Source organism: Saccostrea cucullata, unplaced genomic scaffold, assembly GCF_032062105.1.
Source record: "Saccostrea cucullata isolate Sc308-1 unplaced genomic scaffold, CSIRO_AGI_Scuc_v1 ctg1556, whole genome shotgun sequence".
Lineage (NCBI taxonomy): Eukaryota > Metazoa > Mollusca > Bivalvia > Ostreida > Ostreidae > Saccostrea > Saccostrea cuccullata.
In genome coordinates, this window is record NW_026939401.1 from 35,146 (window position 1) to 60,000 (window position 24,855).

Below are 24,855 nucleotides of genomic sequence, written 5' to 3' on the forward strand. Positions count from 1 at the left end.
CCCATAGGTCAGTAGCATACTCTAGTAAACAGTACTATAATACTTGAATACCAAAATCATCTTTAAAGGAAGGGGTGCATTTGTGTAAAAAAAAAAATCCCTGCTTTACAATGTATCTGGAACTTTTCAGCAAACTTGGTGAATAAGAACACTAAATTTAACATGAGTTATAACGCATTCATTCCTTTCTCCTCTGCTTAGAAATCATTATCAATCAAAGGAAAAAACACTGCCTAAACTTTCCGCAGGTCAGACAGATAGCAATGTTGTGATGCCTGTTAGTCTTATATTTCTTGGGGAATCTATATGAAAATTTGACCAATGTGAGCAATGTTGATTAGAAGAATTCTAAGAAATAAAGCACAATTTCTATTTCAGCAGGGAGTATTTCTAATGGCCTTTGGAACAATTAACACACAAAACTTAAAACACTCCATCTTAATGATAAGTGTCTTCTGTCAGTTTTCATACAAGCTAGAGTTAGTACATATTTCTATTATTTATTCTCAGAGAAATGCTGGTTCTCTCAGTGAAGCAGTAAATTAGATTAAATGCATGTATAACTTATCAACTCCCTTTGTTTCATCAAATCATGAAAGAAGTGGATTTTTTTTTCAAATTGTTTGAAGCTTGGTGAATCATCACTTAATTTGATATTATAGTAACCAATTTCATCCCAAAAGCTAGATTGCTTCTGAGAATTCATAAATGAAATTGAGTATTGGTCTATTTCATAGGAGAAAGTGACAGTTGTCATAGTGAAAACTGAATCCTCAATGTGTATCATTATTTCAGTTTCTGTATAAGTATTATGAAGTCTGAACAAATAAAACAGCTCCACTAAATGGAACCCGAGTACAATCCACGTATTCAGAAACAAAAGGATCTAGACACATCAATGAATTCTAGGTCCCTTGGTTATTTCCACCTGCAGTTATTCAGAGCAGTGACTTTGAATCGACTTTTTATGGATCAATCAGATATATAATCAATCTGTTATTTTTCTCCCTCGACTTTTTCGAGTAGTTTTCATGCACATGATCTGTAGGAATGAATATTTGATGATGCCATTCTGTTTTGTTGATAAGAAGATGTTTTTTTCCTTCTTTTAAAAAAAAAGATTTCATTATTCTGGTAAATAATCCTCTATTACTTTGTACAGATACAGAAAAGGTTTCTCCTATTGATCAGTGTGGGATGTTTTGAAGCCGTATAGTGACTGACATCTTTAAAAAAAAATCCAGGCATTTGAATTTCAATTCCTTTTCAGAGAAGCAAAAATAGATTGTTGTATGCTTCAATTTCATAAATCGTCTTTTGTCTTCATATGGAATTTCAGTTGTATTAAAGGAATGTCAATATTGTTCCATGGAAAAGTATCTTATGTTAGAGGTATGGTACAATTTGGTCTCAATTTTCTGCTTGAGTCTGGGTTTAATGTTTTATTCATGATAATATGATGAATGGCATGTATTATTCATTGTTCCTCAATACATAATCCAGTTATGTCTGCTATAGTTAGACCAGACATTGTAAATAGGCCAATTAATACCAGAGGGAGACCCAGAAGGAAATAAAAATTATATGTACTTAATTAATGTTTCACAAAATGTGTATTCTTTCAGCGTTGAAAATTGATACAGCTACTTTCACAGAGACATTGTTTTATATTTTGTAGAACTAGAAAGACACATCAGAGGCAGTGATCCAGAATACAACCTACAGTTTCAATATGCAGTAAGTAAATATCAGCTGATCGCTTGATATTAATTTACCAATTTATATACAGTCATGTATATAAGTACAGTCAGGCGCGGATCCAGGATTTGGAGTTAGGGGGGGCGCCAAAATTAGGCAAGGGGTCTGCGGGCCGCCTTGAGGCCCCCAGTGGGTCCTGGATTCTAGAGATTTTGAAGGGTTAAAATGAGGTCTACCAAAGCCCTGGTGGGGGCCCAGGGGGCGAAGCCCCTGGAAGCTCCTGGATTCTAGAGATTTTGAAGGGTAAAAATGAGTTCTACCAAGTAGAAATATTTGATTTACGCTAACTTTTACAATTTTAGGGGGGGCGCGCGCCGGGTGCGCCCCCCCCCTTAAATCCGCCACTGACAGTTGAACTTTGATTTCTGGACCTATAGTTATCTTGAATACCATGGATATGTCGAAGTGATTTCGAAGAACCAGTCCTTTGTTCTTTAGATTTCCTTAGTATTTTTCCATTGATTTTGAGATAATTAAGTTTGACTGTATATATATATATATATTAAGAGTTCATCTCTTTGACCTGAATCTTTTGATTCTAGTAATAGCCAAGTAGCCCAAAGCAAACACGCAGGATATGGTATAGTTTAAGACCACATTTACTGCAAATATTGTCCAATAATTGAATAATACAAATTATATGAAAATGTCTTATGCCTTTCAAGGAAACACTTTAAGTTTGTTAAGAAGTCTGTTTTAGATTGTGCAGTTATTTGTTCTTCATGAACATAATGAATTTTATAAAGATAATTGGTGTGATTCCCAAGTTTATTTGAGTAAATCAGTTACGGTAATTGCTACAGAAATTGGTTTGGGTCTAGAACTATTTCTTATATTATTATTATATATTTAAAATATATGTACACTGTATCTGGTTTTGGCTTCATCAAATAGTTCATACGGAATATTAGACTTTATAAATACTGCAAAATTACATATTTCCATTGGTCAAATTTTGTTCTGAGGAAATGTGGTTTGAGGATAAAATATTGGTTTGTGGGATTAGATTTTGTTGTTGAAGAAGTTTTGAGTTGTTTTGTGTACAATATTTGACATGCATGGAGTAAATTACCGAATATTCGAATAATAATCGAATAACAGTCACAAAATTCGAATTTTAATTTTTGGTATTCGTTTCAGCTCCACACCTGAATTCATGGATCTTTTCATAATACTAAAACAACACATTGTATATTTCCTGGAGTACATACGTTCATGGATCTTGTCATACCATGAAAACAATGAAAATTAAACCCCCCACAAAAATCATTGATTTAACGACAAACTTGCTGCAAGTGACATACCCTTGGGCATGGCGAAGTTATGTGTATTACAAGCCTTTTACCAGTGTAAATGTTAAAACTAGTCCTAGTGTGACCTTTTATTTGGTATGGACCAGGGAGATGCTCCAGCCCTCATCCAGCAATTAAAGCATGGGTAACAGTAAACACTCTAGATAGAGGTGTAATTTTGACTTGGGTCCCTGGTGCTCCTTGTTTGTGAAGGCTATTGTTAAATATTAAGAGTATATAAAAGCTAAGGAGGATTTTCAGCTCTTAAATTTTGACAGTTTTATTTCTATAGTCTACACTGTATTCATAAATGTGAATTATGTGTGAGTAAAAAGGGTACAGCACATTTATAAGACTCCTGAAAATTAAGAAGGCGCAAATATACCCAAAAGACACCCAGAAAAAGAATAACAATGTATGTAGTAAAACTAGATCCCATCATTTATTTTAAAATAACACATCTGAAAGAAGTAAGCCTTTTTATACGCCCGTCTTAAGACGGGACGTATTATGTTATAGGCTTCATGTCCGTCCGTCTGTCCGTCTGTCCGTCTGTCTGTTAGCTTTTTCGTTTCCGGCTCATAACTTTAATACTACTAGGCCTAGGAATATCAAACTTTGTCATCTGATGCATCTTGGGTAGAAGGTGTGTCGCGTACAAAAAGTAGGTCGCTCTGACCTTTAATTAAGAAGTTATAGCCAAATATGGAAAAATCCTTTCCGGCCCATAACAAGAAAACCATAAGACTTACAATCATCAAACTTGGCCAGTTTATGCGTCTTAGGTAGAAGGTGTGTCGCGACCTATTTCAAGGTCACTGTGACCTTTAATTTAAGTGAAATTAAAAAAAAAATATATGTCTTTTTACTATTTATTTACACATCCCAAATAATGTAAGAGTATTGCACTGTTCTTATTAAAAAAGTGTTAAATCAAGAAAATACTTATTTTATTAAAGCATATACTTGACAGCAATCTATAACAAATATAATGTATGTTAGAGAAATCCTACCTCTCCCTTGAGTGTAATTATCAAGCACTGGTCAAAAAGAATTTTGATAACAGAAAATTGCATGTCAAATTAGAGAGAAATTAAAGCTAACTGCCAGAGCATTGGTGTTATCTGTCCCTTGAGTATTGGGCAAATGGGTAAAGGCCGGTTTACACTATGCATCTTGACACATGCATCTAAACTCATGCTTCAATTTTGAATCATGCATCTTCTTATTTACACTATGTGTCTTGATGCATGCATCTTTAGAATACTTAGTAAAGATGAAATTTCTCTACTTAAAAAAAATAACAGTACCTTCAAATTTCATTTCCATATTTATTTCAGCTGAACTAATTATTCTTAATTTCCTTTTTATGACAATTCTTGGAAGATATAATTCATATTTATTCCAAAACAAAAATTCTTCTATATTATAATAATCAAATAAGTTTTTCTAATTGTAGTTTTAATCAGTATTTTCTGTTTTTGTGTGGGAAGCTATTTTTGAAACTAAATGAAAAAAATCAGGTTTATGATTCAATATCAACTCTGACCTTTCTTTTTTAAAAATCTATTCCATCGTTCAAGATGCAACACCCATTAAATTTGACACAAGGGGCTTTTACACTGTGAATCTTGACACATGCATCAAAGATGCATGCTTCAAGATGCATAGTGTAAACCGGCCTTAAGCCTGTTTGATTAAAAATAGGCTATAGCTCTTGTTGACTAGCTTAATTTGATGAAAAGTAATTAAAACTAATTTGATATTGCATTGTAGACTAATCTGATATTATGTAATATTATTTATTTAAAAACTAATTTTATGGGGTGGGGTGGAATCAGCATGTCCATATGAATTACATATTAAAACCTGTTGGAAATTAAATCTCAACAAAAAAAAAGTCTTTGAGTATTTTATATGTTTTTAAACAAAATTTATAGTAAATGCAGACCCATTCATCTCTTGGTAGTAATGAGTAGACAAGCATCCAGTTAAAGATTTATTAATGAGTTCAATGTAGGAAGGCTAGCTGTCTCTTAGGCCATGTAAAATTAATCTTTAGATTCTCATCCCCGCCCGCCCCTCTCAAAATGTCCCGCCCCGATGTTTTTTATTTTGATTTTTGGGTATTTTCATGTATTTTTATTCAGTAAGAATTTGGTTCAAAGTTTAAGAGTTATCTCCCGTCTGTATTAAAAGTCGCATGTCGCTATTTATAGCAAAAACGCCATGTGAAGAATGGAGAAAAATCGGCAATAAAAGAAGTTTAAATGTGTAAGGAATAGATAATTTGTCAGATAGAGAAGGCAGAGAAGAAAAAATAGCATAAACACATATAGATACCATCACTGGCAGGAGCAAGTATGTAGAGAGATTGTAACTAAGTAAAAATAGACGAGGAAAATGACACCTGGTCAAGTTATATATAACGATCTCCAGCTGTGTGACTTTGCTTTGAAATTAAAAAAAATCTACAACATCGTAGACAGATTTAAGAGAAGGACTAGATTTTTCAGTAGAATAATTATTAGAACATTTATATAGATTTTGCAAAATAAAAAGTCATGCACGCATACACAATTTATTGGTATCCCTACCTCATTTTGTTCAGGGTGTGCCGTATAATGTGTACTTGATAATTTCTTAATTAACAATAAATATTTAAATTTTAAAGCAAAAATTTTCTTTAAATATTTAAAAGAATATGAAAAGACTTAAATCTATTCATATTTGCATTAAGGTAATGAAAAAAAATGTGTACGGGGCGTCCATTGTTATGTTGATACTTAGGCCTATATATAAATTAACAATTATAAAAAATAGAAAATAAAATCCGCCCACCCGCCCCAATTTTTTAGCAAATTAGGATGAGAATCTAAAGATTAATTTTACCTGGCCTTATCTGTACCCTTTGGGGATTAGACAGAAGAACTGCTGGTCAGTTTATAACATATGTCATTTGATGGCCAGCCTTTTTTTTTCAAAATTAATTTGGTATAGATTAAGTTGTTAAGACTAATTTGATGATGGGCATTTGACAAGGTCTAACACAACCAGCACAGAAATCTATCAGTTATGTAATATTTATTATAATTGATGCCTACATCACAGGGGATGGATAAATATTTTAAGGAATTGAAAAATCATCGAAATCTTAGAATCACGGGCAAGTTTGATGTGATTTTCTTGCACCTAAACTGTTCAAGAAAATTGTAATTTTTTTGACGGGCGTGTCATGCTGTGGCGCGGCACTTTATTGTTTATTTGAAGTGTATATCTTTGCTTTAAAAATAAGCAAATCATAGTTGTGTTACTATAGAGAAAGTAGATATTGTTAGAGTTCTCTTAATCATATTCAGGAAAAACAGTGGAGGTCCCTTCTGCGACTCCAATTCAGGAAAATCCATTATTTAGATGTGATATAATTCTTCTTGATGTCTTAACAAGCCAACTTTCATTGGTCCTGCTAGCCACTGCAACAAATCAGAGAACAAGTATTAATTCCCAGTAAATACCCATACATTGAATCGCAGTAGGTTTGTGCTTGTCAAGTGCCCTATAGACTGCAATAATAGTTATAGTTTGGTGACCCCCATCCTTTCCTTTAAAAAAAAATCCACCCCAGGCAGTGTCCTAGCTCTTTCCTAGACATCACATATGGTTACAGATTTTGATTTTATGTTCGGATGAACAATATTTTTCATGAAAGAGTAAAAAGGTGTTAAAATTAGTTTCATTTAATTAAACTCCTGGTGGATTTTGTGTCAACGCCATGCAAGCGGTGATTGATTTCTGCATGAATCACTGAATCAGAATTGATTTAAAGCAGATGAAGTTTGGACCTTAGAGTAAATACAGATACAGGGGTAATCAAAGAAGCTCCTCAGGAGACAACTTAGCTTTGAGACAATGAAGGGTATGACCAAGCCAAAATTACTACCGCCACATCAGGAAGGAGCTTAAGTCCAAGCATAGATGTCATTAGAATTCTGGTCATAAAAATTTGTATTTAGAAAGCTTACATTGTAGGTTTTATGAAGATTGGACTGGCTTTTGATAAATCACATGCTGATCCTTTTGAATTGAAAGTAGGATTTCAGTCAAACTGCTAAAGGTTTCTGCTCAAATAGTTGTATTAAAAGCTATTTATGCTGATGCTTGATAGCCTTGTACTGAATAAAATTTAGGATGGGGTGGTATGGTTTTACCTCAATCTGTCTATATGCATAACTTTTATATTCTCTATTTTTTGGAATAATTAGGTGCATAGTTGTGTATGGAAGAGTTGCAAATTTTATTTGGATGGATTTCAACCCTTTTGAATTGAGTGTTATGGCCAGATATTGACTGAAATTTATCAAAAACTTTTGGTACACAAATGAAATGCATACATAAAGGATAAAGATTAAACTTTGTGGGATTTCAGCCTTTTCAGAAAGTATATAGCTATGGCCCTTTGATAAAAGAAAATTAGCCAACTTTGAGACATTGAATCAATATTAGGTATATATATGCATACATGTATCAGAGGTACAATTCAAGGTATCTGAGGAAACCAGATATTGAGGATGAAATACTTGAAGAATAAGTGTTTGAGATTTCGAAATAACTGTAGAATATCCATGCTATCCGAGATACATAAGTTCAACTGTATAATGATTCATAATGACAAAAAAAGGAAATTATGTAAATGTTTGCAATGAAAAAAATCAATCATTAACTCACATTAGAAAAATAGCCAGGATATTTTGCAAACAATTATGGATGAAAAACTCAAATTATGGACAGAAACCATTTCAGTTACTGAAAAATACAGAATAGCTAGGTGTATACTCAGCATAAGGGTGATTCACTGATCATATTCAGGCAAATAGTTTCTTAAGCTTTTGGACTAATATGACCATTACCATTGCCTTGTTTTAGTGGTAGTAATATGGTGATTAATCAGGTGGCAAAATGAATAAACCTAGCTGTCTTAATTAAAATTGTGTAGTGTTGCAGTTGGTCAGCTTATCAGCAACCCTACCAGTGTCTCCCAGAGAATAGACAAGATTTTCTATAATCAAGAAAAAAAATTCCAAAATCACTAAATATGGCACAATCGCAGCTTTTGGTGCCTTGGATGTTACAATAGCGTTCCAATATCTTGACCCTTTTGGACATCTAATATCACTCTTATTGCAGAACAATATGAATGCTTCTAGTTATCCTTTGGTATCACAAGCTAAATTGAAGAACTTGTCACCATAAACACTGATAAATCTGCATGGTTTTTTTTTTAATTTTTACCATTTTTCCAATGTGACATGATAATTTTCCTTCTATTATAGAACAATTACATCTGTACATCTAAGTACTCAGTCCTCTCCTTTCTGCCAAAGAATCTCCTGGAGCAGTTTCAGAGGATTGCCAACTTCTACTTCTTATGTTTACTTATCCTACAGGTATTTACTTATGTCTTCTGCAGGTATTACTTAATACTACTTATTTTTATTATACTACAGGTATTAATTATGTCTCCTTATTTTATTAATTTAACTACAGGTGTTATTTTGAAATAGGCCAAGTTAACTTTTTCAAATTATAAATTGATCCTTTAAAAAAAGAAATGGTACATAAGCTCATTAGAGAGAAATGTTTTTACTATATCTTTGTAATTTTCTATTGACCATGTGTAAATGTTCCACAGTGTGAAAATGCAAATGGAACTTGAATTCATTATTGTTCTGTTGTTTCTGATTTTCTGAGAAATCTTCCATTTATTCCCTGTTGTCTTTCCACACGTCAACAAATATGGCACATATTTTCATTCAGTAATCCCAGGGAAACCTCGCTACTTTTTGGGGTGATCAAACAACAATCAGAAGATATGACTGCCACAATTGCCGTAAACATGCAAGATTGTGTGGGCTTCCTTTTAAGATTTATGTGAACAGCAGATAACATATTGAATCTATCTACCAATAGCAAATGGATTCAGAAACTCATATCTGACTTAAAAAAACTAAGTTACCTATTGAATTTCTGATCATGCTTATAAGTCTTTTGGAAATTTCTTCTCTACATTTTTAAGTCATTTTGAGCTGATTTCTTGAAGAAAAAAATCTATATCTCTAGAAGCACTTAAGAAAATTTCAAAATTAAAACATTTTCTACCATCTCAATGAAAAACATGTCATGTTTAAACCTCAATAAATTTTCAAGTTGATAATGAACTTGAACAAATGTATGGTAAAATTCTTTGTTTTAGCAAATATAAAATCCATATGAAATATAAGAGCTAGAAAACCTATCATATTTTGAGTGTTTTATAGTTCTTAAAATATTTTAAAATTGATTTTAATTGAAGTGTTTTTACAATGTGGGTAATTCCTGACACTAGTATATCATATAGAAAACTGTTGTAATTTGAGGCTATAAACTTATTGGGACAAACTGTGCTCATCTCTCAAGAATCTTCAGTTTAAAATGTTGTTTACCATTATTAAATATTTACACTTTAACAAAAAAAAAACATTGATAAAGTACTTAAAGGAGGTTCATTATTTTAGAGCGTGTCTTTCAACAATCCTGGTCTGATTATGTAATCTGCCTTGCTGAAGTTATTGCATCCTTAATTCTATTTGCCAGCAAAATCACATGGATATCAATAAACAGCTAGGATGAAGGATCGTGAAAGAAGAAATTGAGTTTTCTGGAACTGATATCTTGCATTTAATCAGATAAACACTGTGTTTTATGATCATTAGTAAAGCGCAGTAAATTGATGAAGTTTGATGATATATGCCTGGTGTGGGGCAGTTTGACAGAGCAATTTGTAAAATAACGACAGTCACTGTTCATAAGTTTTTAAAGATATTACCAGTACTTGGAAATAAGAGGGGGGTTAGAATGAAATGTGATAGTAGGAAAGATGCAGATATGCTATTGTTAGAAAGAATAAGTCACCTAGAAAATGGGGTCAAGGTCATTGTATTCCATAAAGCATATCAAGGTCATTCTGAGGCATGCCGTTGAACTGTAAAGTACAAAATATTTTTCTTAGAATACCTGGGTAGCTAGATCATAGTATAAATACATAGTTAGTCATAAATTTAATCCTCAAGTAAGAGATTTTATGAAAAATTGTTAGGGGGATTGAGTTTTAATTTTAAAAAATGTACCTGGTACATACACCTTGCATATATATATAAAAAAAAAAATACCTGCCTTCTTTCCAAGAAAAAATTTCGAAAGGAAAATTAATTTAGAGATGGAGAAAATATGTTACATTTTTAGCTCACCTCAACGAAGTTGGGGGGAGCTTATGTGATACCCTCGGCGTCGGCGTCGGTGTCGGCGTCGGTGTCGGCGTCGGCGTCGGCGTCCCAGGTTAAGGTTAAGTTTTTTGGAGCAGTTTTCTTTTTAATTACTTCTGTGTCCTATACTGATTAGACATGCATGCAAGATGGTTTTAGTGTGTTTTATTGTACCAGACAAAGTTTCAGATGCTGCAATTTCAGCAAAGGAATGACCAGGTTAATGTTTTTGGAGCAGGTTAACATTTTTGGTGCAGTTTTGGGTGTAGGTTTCATTTCCAAGTAACTATAAGCCCTATGTTGACCAAACTTGCATGGATGATACATCTAAGGATGCATACTACCGGGCTTGCTTCGGATGCTGAATCTGACCTACATTTTCCGGTTGAGTGAACAGGTTAAAGTTTTTGGTGCAGGTTTCATTTCCAAGTAACTATAAGCCCTATGTTGACCAAACTTGCATGGATGATACATCTAAGGATGCATACTACCGGGCTTGCTTCGGATGCTGAATCTGACCTACATTTTCCGGTTGAGTGAACAGGTTAAAGTTTTTGGTGTAGGTTTCATTTCCAAGTAACTATAAGCCCTATGTTGACCAAACTTGCATGGATGATACATCTAAGGATGCATACTACCGGGCTTGCTTCGGATGCTGAATCTGACCTACATTTTCCGGTTGAGTGAACAGGTTAAAGTTTTTGGTGCAGGTTTCATTTCCAAGTAACTATAAGCCCTATGTTGACCAAACTTGCATGGATGATACATCTAAGGATGCATACTATCGGGCTTGCTTCGGATGCTGAATCTGACCTACATTTTCCGGTTGAGTGAACAGGTTAAAGTTTTTGGTGTAGGTTTCATTTCCAAGTAACTATAAGCCTATGTTGACCAAACTTGCATGGATGATACATCTAAGGATGCATACTATCGGGCTTGCTTCGGATGCTGAATCTGACCTACATTTTCCGGTTGAGTGAACAGGTTAAAGTTTTTGGTGCAGGTTTCATTTCCAAGTAACTATAAGCCCTATGTTGACCAAACTTGCATGGATGATACATCTAAGGATGCATACTACCGGGCTTGCTTCGGATGCTGAATCTGACCTACATTTTCCGGTTGAGTGAACAGGTTAAAGTTTTTGGTGTAGGTTTCATTTCCAAGTAACTATAAGCCCTATGTTGACCAAACTTGCATGGATGATACATCTAAGGATGCATATACCGGGCTTGCTTCGGATGCTGAATCTGACCTACATTTTCCGGTTGAGTGAACAGGTTAAAGTTTTTGGTGCAGGTTTCATTTCCAAGTAACTATAAGCCCTATGTTGACCAAACTTGCATGGATGATACATCTAAGGATGCATACTATTGGGCTTGCTTCGGATGCTGAATCTGACCTACATTTTCCGGTTGAGTGAACAGGTTAAAGTTTTTGGTGTAGGTTTCATTTCCAAGTAACTATAAGGCCTATGTTGACCAAACTTGCATGGATGATACATCTAAGGATGCATACTACCGGGCTTGCTTCGGATGCTGAATCTGACCTACATTTTCCGGTTGAGTGAACAGGTTAAAGTTTTTGGTGCAGGTTTCATTTCCAAGTAACTATAAGCCCTATGTTGACCAAACTTGCATGGATGATACATCTAAGGATGCATACTATTGGGCTTGCTTTGGATGCTGAATCTGACCTACATTTTCCGGTTGAGTGAACAGGTTAAAATTTTTGGTGTAGGTTTCATTTCCAAGTAACTACAAGCCCTATGTTGACCAAACTTGCATGGATGATTCATCGTAGGATGCACACTTCCAGACTTGCTTCGGATGCTGAATCTGACCTACATTTTCCAGTTGAGTGAACAGGTTAAAGTTTTTGGTGCAGGTTTCATTTCCAAGTAACTTTAAGACCTATGTTAACCAAACTTGCATGGATGATACATCTAAGGATGCACACTACCAGGCTTGCTTCGGATGCTGAATCTGACCTACATTTTCCGGTTGAGTGAATAGTTAAAAGTTTTTGGTGCAGGTTTCATTTCCAAGGAACTATGAGTTTTTAAATGACCAATCTTGCATAGACGATCTAAGGATGCATACTTCCAGGCTTGCTTCGGATGCTGAATCTGACCTACTTTTTGTAGATGAGTGAAAATGTTAGTTTTGATGCATGTTTCATTTCCAATAAACTATGAGCCCTATAATGAGCAAACTTGCATGGATGATACATCTAAGGATGCACACTAATGGACTTGCTTCGGATGCTGAATTGGACATACATTTTTCAGATAATAGACAAGGTAAAAGTTACGGTTGCAGGTCTATTACCAAAAACTATAAGGCTTATATAACATTGTATAAACCAAACTTGCACAAATGCTGCATCAAGAGATGAAAACTCGCAAATTTGCTTCAGATGCTGGATTTTCATTACATTTTCATGAAGAAGAAGTAGTTTAAATTTTTTATGTAAGTCTATTTCAAAGTATTAGATCAAAATTGCTTTTAAAAATATTTTCATTTTTGGAATGTATACTTTTTGTTGGTTAATTGTGTGACTTTGCCTTACTTAAAGACAACATTCGTTGAGGTGAGCTCTGTAATCTCTGATTACCTATGTTTAACTCCTACTTGTTTTTGATAACTTGTTATTTCAAAAAGGGAAGCTTAACTTCAAGAGGAAATAATTGAGTCATACATATTTAGTAGATTAAATGCTTGATGATTACATTTTTGAAGTAGGTTAAAAACAAGTATGACATCTCTGCTATTAAATTCACTGTAAGATGCATATGTTCTCTGTTTCAAAACTGTCTGGACTCTTGTCTGCATCAGTCTAGTGCTGAAATTTAATGAAACAGATTCATGTTTGATGTCACTTGTTATTCTATTATTCTATTGTATTATAGAAAAATAGAGAAGTCGTGCAATCTATTTCATAAACTCATTCTTACATAAATGAAAAAAACCTTAAAATATATATATATTTAGTACATTTTGTATATGTCAAAGTAAAATAATTTGTTCAAGATTTATGAATCAACAAGTGGGGTAATGTTTGCATCTCTAATATTGTGATTGCAGGCTATCACATACTTACTTGAGTCATGTGACCATGTGTCCTTTTTAATCATTTAAAGGAAAAGGGGGGGGGGGTCAACTGAATCACATTTACTATTCATTCTTCTATTTTATAACTGGTTATGTGTTTGAGGCATCTAAATTATCTTTAACTTATACAAACATTCTTAAAATCAAGCAATGTTCACTGAAACATGAAACTTTAGGGATAAACTGTTTTAATTTTGCTGCCAAAATATTTTGCATGAAATGAATTTGATGTTTAATTTGTATTTTTATTTGTTAATCAAAATATATCACAGTGGGACATTTTTTTTTAATAGATGTGTATGTTCTATATTTTATTCCTTTGCAAATTGAATTGTCTTTCACTTAAGTCGATCATAATAAACATATACATGTACTTGAATTTAAAAAGAAATGAATTTTTTTTCAGTTTGGATTGCCAAGGTTTTTCTTTCTATAAGAAAATCTTATGATTTTTCTTGATATTTGTTATTTTTTTTTCTTTCTATCAGAATGATATGCCTTTTAATTTTCCTACAAGAATGGTATGTCATGGAATGAATTTGACATATTTTCTGCAGTTAACTCAACTATGTAAACTTTAATTTATTTGGATCTGCCTTGATATAATTTTGTTCTATTTTCAGTATGACTTCTTTCTTGCCTTCCTCTTTCAGAGAAGCTGCCAATTCCTGACCTTGACACTACCGATAGCTGTCCTTAACCCCTGGCTGTTTGTCATTTTCCTTTATTTTGGAGCATGCATATCTGCACTAACACATGACAAATCTCATTGCAGGTGATACCGGCAATAAGTTCTTTGCCCTGGTATACTACTTTGCTGCCCCTGGCCTTTGTATTAGGGATTTCTGCCATTAAAGACCTTGTTGATGATGTTGTAAGTTTGCACACCATAGTGAATGACCCTTAACCTAAGTATTGTGTGACTCTCTGCCTGGGTGCTTGTCTAGTTAACTTTGAATGTAAAATAGTAGTTTATACATCAACTGCTTTTCCTTCTTACATGTACATTGGACCAAATTGTACACTTATTTGAAATTTCAGTTTGTTTTGCAAAGAAAAAATTCCAAAACCCTGAAGGTTTATTTTGTTAAAAAGAGTTGATGATTTTCCAAACGGATTGGTTGCCTGCATGACCTTTCAGAGTTAAATCATATAAATTTAAAGGAACAGTTTACCTTAAAGGAACCATGATTATATAGTTAACAAATCAGTCAACTTTCTTGCAGTTCACACAAAATAAAATGATGCTGGAATGGTTATCTATCTGGTATCATAACACTATGAACTTTTGGTTATGGTATCAGATCTGCAAAGTGGAAGTATTTTCAACAAAATCATAACTGTACAATTTGAGAATCATCCACATGTATTCCTTCTGCATGTTCATATAGTGAAGTTTTATTTTAGTTTGTATGAACTTTTATGGTTGTATGCAAAATAATCTTTGCTTTTCCTAAGTTCTTTCTTTCCTAATATTACTACTCTCACAAATTTTCAAACCCTGCTTTCCTTAGCTATTATAATTTTTCAGCAGAACCTTTCAGATGCCAACAATCCCAGCTTCCACCAGACCCCAAACCAATTTGGAGAAGGTTAAGGATAAGGAAAACAATATTGCTTTCAGTATGACTAATTATAGATTATTGACCTTGCTTCCCTTTAGCTAATTCCGGCAATCTCTTCCCTGACACCGCTCACCACACTCATCCCGTTGGTGGTAGTATTAGGCGTGTCCGCCGCCAAAGACGCCGTCGATGATTTCGTGAGTTTCCATTTTTCTTCAAATCCTGTTGATTTGATTTTGTTTTTAGACAATTCCCAGTTCCTACATTATTTTGCTCATTATTTAATTTAAAAGAGAATGAATACAGACAATAGTTAATATTTCCATTTCCATTATTTTGTGTGAAGCTATTTGCTACATATTTTTTGATAAGATAATTTTTTTTTTCTCTAAGTTAAATTTTTGAAAGTATTTCATTTAATTTGTAAGTGGTTTTACTTTTGATGTCTGGAAACAGGAAAATGTATGCATTCATCAGTTACAATTAAGTTTCTTTTTTTTTCCTTAAATGTGTCCAAGCTTTGCTGTATGTGCATTCAATGTCTTAAAGAAATGTTTAAATACTATTTCTCTTTTAGTATTAAATTGTCCAAAATAAATGAAACTTGGTACAAATTTAAATTTTAAAAGATAATTTATTGACAATTTCCTGAAATAATGTATGTATGTGCAAGCTAGTGACAAGAACACATCCAAAATGATATGTTTTACTTAATAATAATATCCACCCACATTTCTAGCTGGTGTTTATAGGAGAGATATAGGGGTACAGTGTATTAACTTTTCATAGCAAATCAAAGTCTATGTATGTAGTCTACCTATTTTCCTAAAATGTGTAGTCAAGACATGAAGAGTAATACATGTAGTCTTATAGAAGACTTCAAATTTTAACCCCCTCCCCCTTAATTCGTCCCTTTCAAAAAATACAAATGCCAAGAAGGAAATAGGGTTTTTGTTTCTATAGTTGTAATGCTGGGTTATTTAGATCATTATTTTTGGACTTTCAGTTTGTATTAATATGCTAATGGTGATATATGTAGTAATATACCTCAATTGTTAGCTTTAGAAATGCCACACAGGTAGATCGAGAATAGTTTACAGTTTTCAGAAGACTTGTGGATTGGGGGTCATAAATGAAAAAGGTCAAGATTTGTTGTACATACTTGTACGTCCCTGTATTTCCATCAAATTGTTCAAATGATTGATGCAGTAGATTTCTAGGGATTTTTAAAAAAAATCTTAGTGATTTCTGATAGAGAATGGGTAAGCAAAGGAAGAACAAGTTTAAAGGTCATATGACACTGAAAAATTCTCTTAGTTGATTTTTTTAGCTCTACTGGTCAGAGACCAGAAGAGCTTATGCGATAGTAATGCGTCCAGCGTCCGTCCGTCTGTCAGTCTGTCTGTCTGTCTGTTTTCAATTTAACTTGGCACACAAGTAGACTACACTAAGATACATAATTCTGTATATCGGTTTTTGATTTCGATAAACGGTGTTGCCATGGTTACTAAAAATAAAAATTTCTTTGAAATTCTTTCAAAATGCTACTCCTCCTACAGTTTTGGTCTGATTTCAGTATAACTTGGCACACAAGTAGACTACACTAAGATACATAATTCTGTATATCGGTTTTTGATTTCAATGAATGGTGTTGCCATGGTTACTAAAAATAGAAATTTCTGTTAAATTATTTCAAAATGCTACTCCTCCTACAGTTTTTGTCTGATTTCAGTATAACTTGGCCCACAAGTAGACTACACTAAGATACATAATTCTGTTTATCGGTTTTTGATTTCAATGAACGGTGTTGCCGTGGTTACTAAAAATAGAAATTTCTGTAAAATTGTTTCAAAATGTTACTCCTCCTACAGTTTTGGTCTGATTTCAATATAACTTGGCACACAAGTAGACTACACTAAGATACATAATTCTGTTTATCGGTTTTTGATTTCAATGAACAATGTTGTCGTGGTAACTAAAAATAGAAATTTCTGTAAAATTGTTTCAAAATGCTACTCCTCCTACAGTTTTGATCTGATTTCAGTATAACTTGGCACACAAGTAGACTACACTAATATACATAATTCTATGTATCGTTTTTTTATTTCGATTAACGGTGTTGCCGTGGTTACTAAAAATAGAAATTTCTGTAAAATTGTTTCAAAATGCTACTCCTCCTACAGTTTTGGACTGATTTCAATATAACTTTGGCTACACTAAGAACATAAAGAGACTTTATCAAGGATCATTATTCTATTTATTGCTGTTGTCATGTTTCAATTCCCAACTGCTTATTATAAGTACTTTTCTCTGCCTTTGCTATAAGTACAAACCAGTAGAGCTTCAGTCTCGACAGAGACTTCTGGTTTCTACGATAAAATACCTTTAAAGCCATATGATATTTTATATTACTGCACAGAGTGTGTAAGGTCAAGAAGAAGAGATAAGATATTGATGTCTGTCAACACTTAACCCGGTTCTTTTAACCTAAATGCTTGCAATAACTCAAAAGACACCTAGTCACTAAGTCAAGGTAGAGTGCATTGAAGGACCCTTAATGATTCCATCAGTTTTCTAGATTTTCTGAATTCTAAAGCTTTATTTTGATTTTGTCTGGGTTTTTTTTAATGGGAGATTGTAGTATTTGCTACTAGTTTTAGTCTGTTGTTAAATGGATGGATGGAATATTTGTTACTTTTGTTGGCCTGGCTGTCTGTTACGCTATAGTTTCATGAGATGATATCTTTTTTAAGTCCCATTGAAATGTAATCTTATAACTTCCTTTCACTGAAAAAAGACCTCTTTTGATTATTAGGTCAAAAGACTAAGGTCAAACATTCTGATTTTGTATAAGACACAATGTAGTTTTTAAGGGAGCTCTAAACACTGACAATCAGGATAATTTAGGACTTTATAGAAATATATTTTATAACTGAGTTCATTAATGATTTTTTAAAAATATTTTCATACAAGGTGCCACCTTTTTTAATGAAATAAAAATGGTTACTAAAAATGAAAAAATTTTTTTACAAAATTGTTTCAAAATGCTACATCATTGTTACATAAACCAACATACAAAAAAAAATAATTTTTGACCCCAACATTTCAAATATTTTGGCACAAAAGATTACAAAAAATGTAAGGATAATCACAGATATTTTTTGCATATATGGAATTTTTGATTTTTTCAAATTTAAATAAATGTTTTGCCATTTGGTGTACAAAAAATCATATCTTACAAAATTAAGAGAATTTAACATATAACTTTACAATTATAAAAACAAAATGTAACTCTTTACAACTGACTTGACAAATAATTTGAGTTCATTATTTTTTTACACTTATAACTCTTGCACATTTACAATTTCCTGAAACAAGACTACATCTTAATATTTAATATAATTCATATTCAAACCAGATTTTGCAATTTTATTTGCCATAAATTCTGTAATCACTTTTCCATGGTTACTAAAAGATTTCAAATTGTCATTCTTTACTGAAGAAAACTTTTGCTGTAAAACATAATCGTACTCCTCAACAGAGTGTTGAAAGGAATGTTATGAAAGTTCACTAAATTTTGTAGGTCCATAGCATCATTTCAAAATAACTTGCATCTCTCAAAAGTAGACTGAGAAAAACTGCCAGTTTGTGTCTTTAAATCAGAATTTTTAAAAACCTCCAAAGTGTCGATAAAGCCGGCAATACATGTATTCATCACAATATTTTGTGACATAATGTTTTGAATAAATAATGGAAAGTCAAACCGTAATCCATTGTGGCTCACAAGAATGTTAAGTTCGAGTCCGATAGCCACTCTGAAAACTTTTGGAGTGCTGATTTCAAGTCTGTTGTTGCAAGTTTTTGATCCCTGTAGTAAAGTTCATGGTTTTTCATATGGAGACCAGTCACACAAGTTGCATTTGCAGATATTGTACCATTGGGTTTTATGTATTTTTGAAATATATCCTGTCCTCTTGCAGCTCCTAATTCCAATATTTCTGCTGATGAACCTATAAGACAAATCTGAGACAATGTATCTCTAGAAAAAAAAATGTATATATATATATCAATGTCTCATGGAAATACATGTGTATATATATCTATATATAAAACTTTACCTAAACCTGTTGTTCATTTTTGCATTCTACATGTTTTGTGCACATTCTATGTAAAAGGTGCAGAAAGCCTTGAAAAAGAAAACTATTATTTTTGAAGTTGTTTTATAATATTGTCAAACATTTCACTTGTTTACAAACCTATAAAATAACAGAGACCCTTTCAAAATAACTGTAATGTACTATTATTTTGCAGGAAAATTTTTTGGTGAAATATGACGTAGAAGCAATTGTTAAATATACATAATTTAATATCTATCAACAAACGTTATTAACTTGATTAATTTGCCCTGCAAAAGAGTAGTAACACAGTCATTGTCTAAAGGACTCATGCCTCATATAAGGTTTACATTTAGAAATACCTCATGCCAGTCAATAGATTCTTTGAAACATCTGGGTGCAAAGTTTTCATTAGTTTGGTTCTCGTTTCTATCGTCGCCTTTAATTTTGATTTTGTCATGGGTTTTTTTTAATCGTCAATGCTGAGATTAATATTTTTGCCATGATTTGGGGGTCTTGAATAATCATGATTCCTTAACAAAATTTCGATAAATATAATAAAAACAAAATATACTATTACTTCTAAGGACATGATGTTTTTTTTTTGTTCCGAAAGCCGTTTTGTTGAATGACTATCGTGCAGCTGGAGACCTCTGTTTTTCTTTCAATTGCTTCAGATGTAGGAATTGACTTTATTTTGGGGCGAAATCTTCCGCTTTTATACCGTTTCCCAAACATGTCAAATTAGTGGACATGCTGTCTGTCATCTTCGTCACTCTTTTCCTACCTTTTTATCCTAAAGAAAAAAGTAATTCATTTTATATTTTTGATTATTAGGAATTTTTTTTCCCGAATAAATAAAGACTCCAAGTTCAAAAAATACATTCTGATTTTTTATAAGACACAATGTAGTTTTTAACTTAGTTCTTTTAATGGTTTGAAATAGTTTCTAAAGTCTCAAAAATTCTTTTAGCTTTAGTGATGAAATAATTTAACATTAACTTCCTATTACTCAAACACGATGGTCAAAGGTCAAGGTCAAGATACAAAACTCTATTGTATACATGTATTACATTGATTGCTTTACATACATTGTATTTTGTATGCTAACTTCAGTTCTTTGTGAGATTTTTATTTGAGAAGTAAGTTAATGACTCTCCTTTACCTAAGAAACAACTTACTATATAATGAAAGGAAAAGGTTAAAGGTCTAAGGTCACATATTCATATACATGATATATGAAGTTAAGTGTGAAGATGTTTCCATATTTACTTTAAGACTATCCCATAAGCAGGAGACACAGTTTCACTGTGTAAGCTTGTTATTTGTTGTGATTAATATTACTTAAAACATATCCTGACAAAAATGATGTCAACATACCAGATAAAATATGACCTTTTGAAAAGAAAACTAAATATTTTAGCAAGCTGCGTGATGAAAACAAGTATGTAATAATCATTTCTTTTACCCCTAGACACAAGACCTACATTTTAACATTTTTTTCTCTTTTTAACTTGTTTTCTTTCTCTTACTAACTTAAAACACTAGTTCATGCATTACAGTTTGCCCCCTACACTCTGACAAATCAGGCGCGGATCCAGGATTTGGAGTTAGGGGGGGCGCCAAAATTAGGCAAGGGGTCTGGGGGCCGCCTTGAGGCCCCCAGTGGGTCCAGGGCAAAGCCCTGGTGGGGGCCCAGGGGGCGAAGCCCCCGGAAGCTCCTGGATTCTAGAGATTTTGAAGGGTTAAAATGAGGTCTACCAAAGCCCTGGTGGGGGCCCAGGGGGCGAAGCCCCCGGAAGCTCCTGGATTCTAGAGATTTTGAAGGGTGAAAATGAGGTCTACCAAGAAGACATATTTGATTTACGCTAACTTTGACAATTTTAGGGGGGGCGCGCGCCGGGTGCGCCCCCCCTTAAATCCGCCACTGCAAATATACCAAAAAGCATGAGTTTTCCTTATCAACAGGGTCATTCTTTTTAATGTTTTTATAATACTTTTGGTGGTAAGATTTTTGTAGTAGTCTAATACTTTGATAAAATTGCAGTGCTGTCTGTTTTTGCCTGTCCTTTCCACTCTTGTCTAAAACTAATCAACAATATTTGTGAATGTGTTCAATCAACTTAACTTATTATATAAATAACTATATATTAATTTCTACTAAAATTAATATAATTATTACTTTCCTCAGACATGTTTGATAAAAATTGGTCTATGATAGTACATCTTGTAATATGCAATACTCACAGGTCTAGTACCGTTACATGTTATAACATTTCGATTTGATTCATATATGCACATACCAAAATACTATTCTGCTTGCACAATTAGTACAATTATTCACTATTACCTTAGCGAAATGTTTGTATGCATTCTTTAATTATCTTTGCATGCACATTCGGGTTGTCTTTTATGAGTAGTTAGGGGTATCTCTGTACTATGAACTCAATTAAATTGCCATGTATAATTTTTCAGGAAGGAAAATCACTTGTCGCACAGGTGTATTATATATATAATGTGGTAGCTGCAGTAATGAAGCCCTCTCCGATTTTTTTAATCTGATGTTTTCTGGAGAGGGCTACAATTCCACAGCATCTCCGTATTGGTGCAAATATTTTTTTTTAAAAAGGGGAGAGTGCAGGCAAAATAACTTGTTTTTACATTCAACTTACTTCTAATAAGACGTAATTTTTATTCACTTTCAAAAACATAGCCCGTAAAATGCGAAAAACTTTTAAAATAACTCTGCGTGTTCACCAGTCCCTCTACTCAGCAGCCATGACAGTTCACGTGTGACATACTGAGACTTTCGCTTGAAATTTAGAACAACTTAATAAAGCAAATGTCGGTGTTTATAAATGATTTTGGTCAATTGTTTCACAAAAACATCGATAAATAAAACCATTTCAAGCATTATTTTTACGCAAACAGCACTATTTATGCTTAAAATAAGGGAATTCCTAAAAAAATCCACTCCTATAGAACCTAAATTCTCATTGGTTTTCCCAAAGTACAATCTACAATGAAACTTGTTTAGTACGAACACGGATATTGCGAATTCACGGATATAGCGGTCATCTTGGATCACCAGCTATACAAAATTAATGAATTTCTTATACGGTTATAACAAAAAACAGATACAATGAAGTAATTTTATAGGTCCTAGTGACTTTGTTATAACCGAGTTTTGCTGTATCAAGGTCAGTAAACATGGCGGATAAATTCAAGACGTGATGTTGACATACACGAAAATTAAACAATATATGGATCATTCTGTATATTTTTGGATTGATTTATGTCTTGGATAACTACATTTTTGGAGTCCAGGTTAGAAATGTTAATAAAATAGCCATTTACTGACAATTTGAGCCGAAATCTGTGTGCTCCCGCAGCTGCACGATTAAGAAGATCCTAAGGAGTTGTAGCCCTCTCCAAAAAAAAGGAGGGTGCATTATTGCAGCTAATAATGTGGTTGAAAAACTCATTTAAAAAAACTAGAATTGTTCATTTTTTTAAAGAAAATTCTGAGATTACATCATTATTATGTTTGGGAATGAGGTGGAAAAGAGATCGTGTTAGACAGGATTGAAATTCCATGTAGTCAGGTTCTCTGAAATTGAGATCACGTTGCCTAGCAACTTTTTTGAAACAAAGCCGAGATGTTAGCATTTATTTTTCCCCCAAATAAGGCAAATAAAGCTGCTGAAAGATGAATTGTGATGTAATCCTCCTGGATGTAATATTAAGCCTCGAGAATAACACTGGAATTTAATTCTTCTGTTTCTTAGCAACTGTTTCAACATTGATTTTCTCAAAAATTTATAACCTGGAAAAAACTTCCATATTGACATAAAATAATCTTTTTAAATATATTTTTATAACAATAGCAAAGACACAGAAACGATGCTCTAGTAAACAACAGAAAATCCTGGGTTTTACGTGACGGCAAACTGATGGAGGAACGATGGCATAAAGTTGTTGTTGGTGACATCATCAAAATGGAGACCAATCAATTTGTGGCTGTAAGTTAACCCTCTGAGACTTAATATTGTCCTTGAATGCACTTATGCAGTAGATTGAATCAGGGTACCCTACACATCTGTGTTTTAAGGCTAAAGTTTTGAATAAACTGAAATAAAAGTTTGTATATTCAAAGAGCATATGGTTTTAATCAAACTTGACTAGTTACATAAACAAACATTGTGAAATATCACCCCAACATTAATGTTTATCTATTTCCTTCATTACATTACTTGGGCCATGAAAACAAATAATAAGAGTTCGAGAAATTCAATTTAAACCAAACTATAAGCCAATCATCATGATCATACGATTGCTGTTGTATCTGACACTGATCACTCTTTATTTTGGCCCCTTTACTCACAAATCTGCTATATATAGTTAGTTTACCAAGATTTAAATCAGGTTTTGGAATTCAGCTGACATCAACTAAACACCCATGATTTGTATTTATAACAACTGCACCAGACATTGAACCAGACTGGTTCAATAGATCAGTCTGGTGTCTTTTTTGTACAATTTCTGTGAAGTTTGAACCCTAGTAAACAATGTTTATGGATGTATTGATATTTTATATCATAATTGAAGGTCTCAAGCACTAATTGGGATCCATGTTTAGAAATTTTATAGATTCATCTGCTTAGTAAGTGTAAAATTAGGATTTAAATGGATGATGCCATTGTTTGATGAATTTCTGCTTTGATAGAAATTTAACTTTGGTGTGAATTTTTGCTATCAATATATAAATTCATATTTATATCTCATACCAATTTAGCCAAGGGATTATTTTTAGATATATTGCTAAGAGGAAATTTCCCTGTTTAGTTTTCTCTGTATATAGCTTGTTTTTGTTCTTGCTTTGAAGCAGAAGGTATTTTCTTGGGAATATTTTTTTTTTGATTTGTCATCTAAAAGCTTCTTTCATGGGCATTAAATTTCATTGTTGTTCAAAAGTTTGTAGTCACAGAAAAAATTTTGTAAGATTCAATGCTCTTTATAACAATGAAATAAACAAATCAAATTCTCGAAACCGGTGGACCAATTAAATTTACTGCTGCATTCTCACGAAGTGTTGGTGATCTGTTTTATATCTTTAAGTTTATAACTTTAGGTACAGACCCTATTGAATACCTTTAGGTATCTACATATGAGAATCTTCGGCAAATTTAACCTAAAGGTCTTGGTCTCCAGTTTTTCATTATTTTGTAAATTAAATTCCTGACAAATATTTCTGCCTCAAAAGTATGCCAAAAATATAATCACACCAAGTTTTGAATAGTGATGCATAGTTGCTCCATCATTAAGTTATGTCATCAAGAATTATCATGTGTTTTATTTAAACAGGCATATCTTAAAGAATAATACAGTCCCTGAAACGTTCTACTTTCCCATTTTTCCGTTCGCTCACCATTCGTTCACCGTTTGATCAGCGTTCGTTCACCGTTCGTTCAGCGTGCATTCACCGTTCGCTCTTCGTTCACAGTTTTGCATTCACCATTCACCGTGCACTCGCGTTCACCGTTCACAAAATGTTCACTGTTCGCTCTTCGTTGCGTTTACTTTGCGTTCATCGTTCACTTATCATTCAGTCTTCATTGTCATTCGGAACTCCGGAGTGAAAGGACTTATCTTTTTGATGGTAAGTATTTACACGTTTTTTAATTAAATAACTAAGATATCGTGTTTGAAGAATAATT

The 24,855-nt window shown here is 33.1% G+C and overlaps 1 protein-coding gene across 6 annotated transcripts in view; it reads left to right on the forward strand.

The window, feature by feature from the left end:
* The window catches only part of LOC134252998 (phospholipid-transporting ATPase ID-like), a 50,663-nt gene that overhangs the window by 6,448 nt on the left and 19,360 nt on the right, over window positions 1-24,855 (forward strand). For 4 of the 6 annotated variants that reach the window (XM_062735524.1, XM_062735527.1, XM_062735525.1 and 1 more), the window contains exons 4-7: window positions 1,679-1,737; window positions 8,381-8,494; window positions 14,234-14,332; window positions 23,026-23,160. In XM_062735524.1, coding sequence (XP_062591508.1) covers window positions 1,679-1,737; window positions 8,381-8,494; window positions 14,234-14,332; window positions 23,026-23,160 — 407 coding nt within the window. Of the gene's footprint in view, window positions 1-1,678; window positions 1,738-8,380; window positions 8,495-14,233; window positions 14,333-15,121; window positions 15,221-23,025; window positions 23,161-24,855 lie in introns of all 6 variants that reach the window. The other 2 variants (XM_062735523.1, XM_062735528.1) reach the window with 2 other exon arrangements.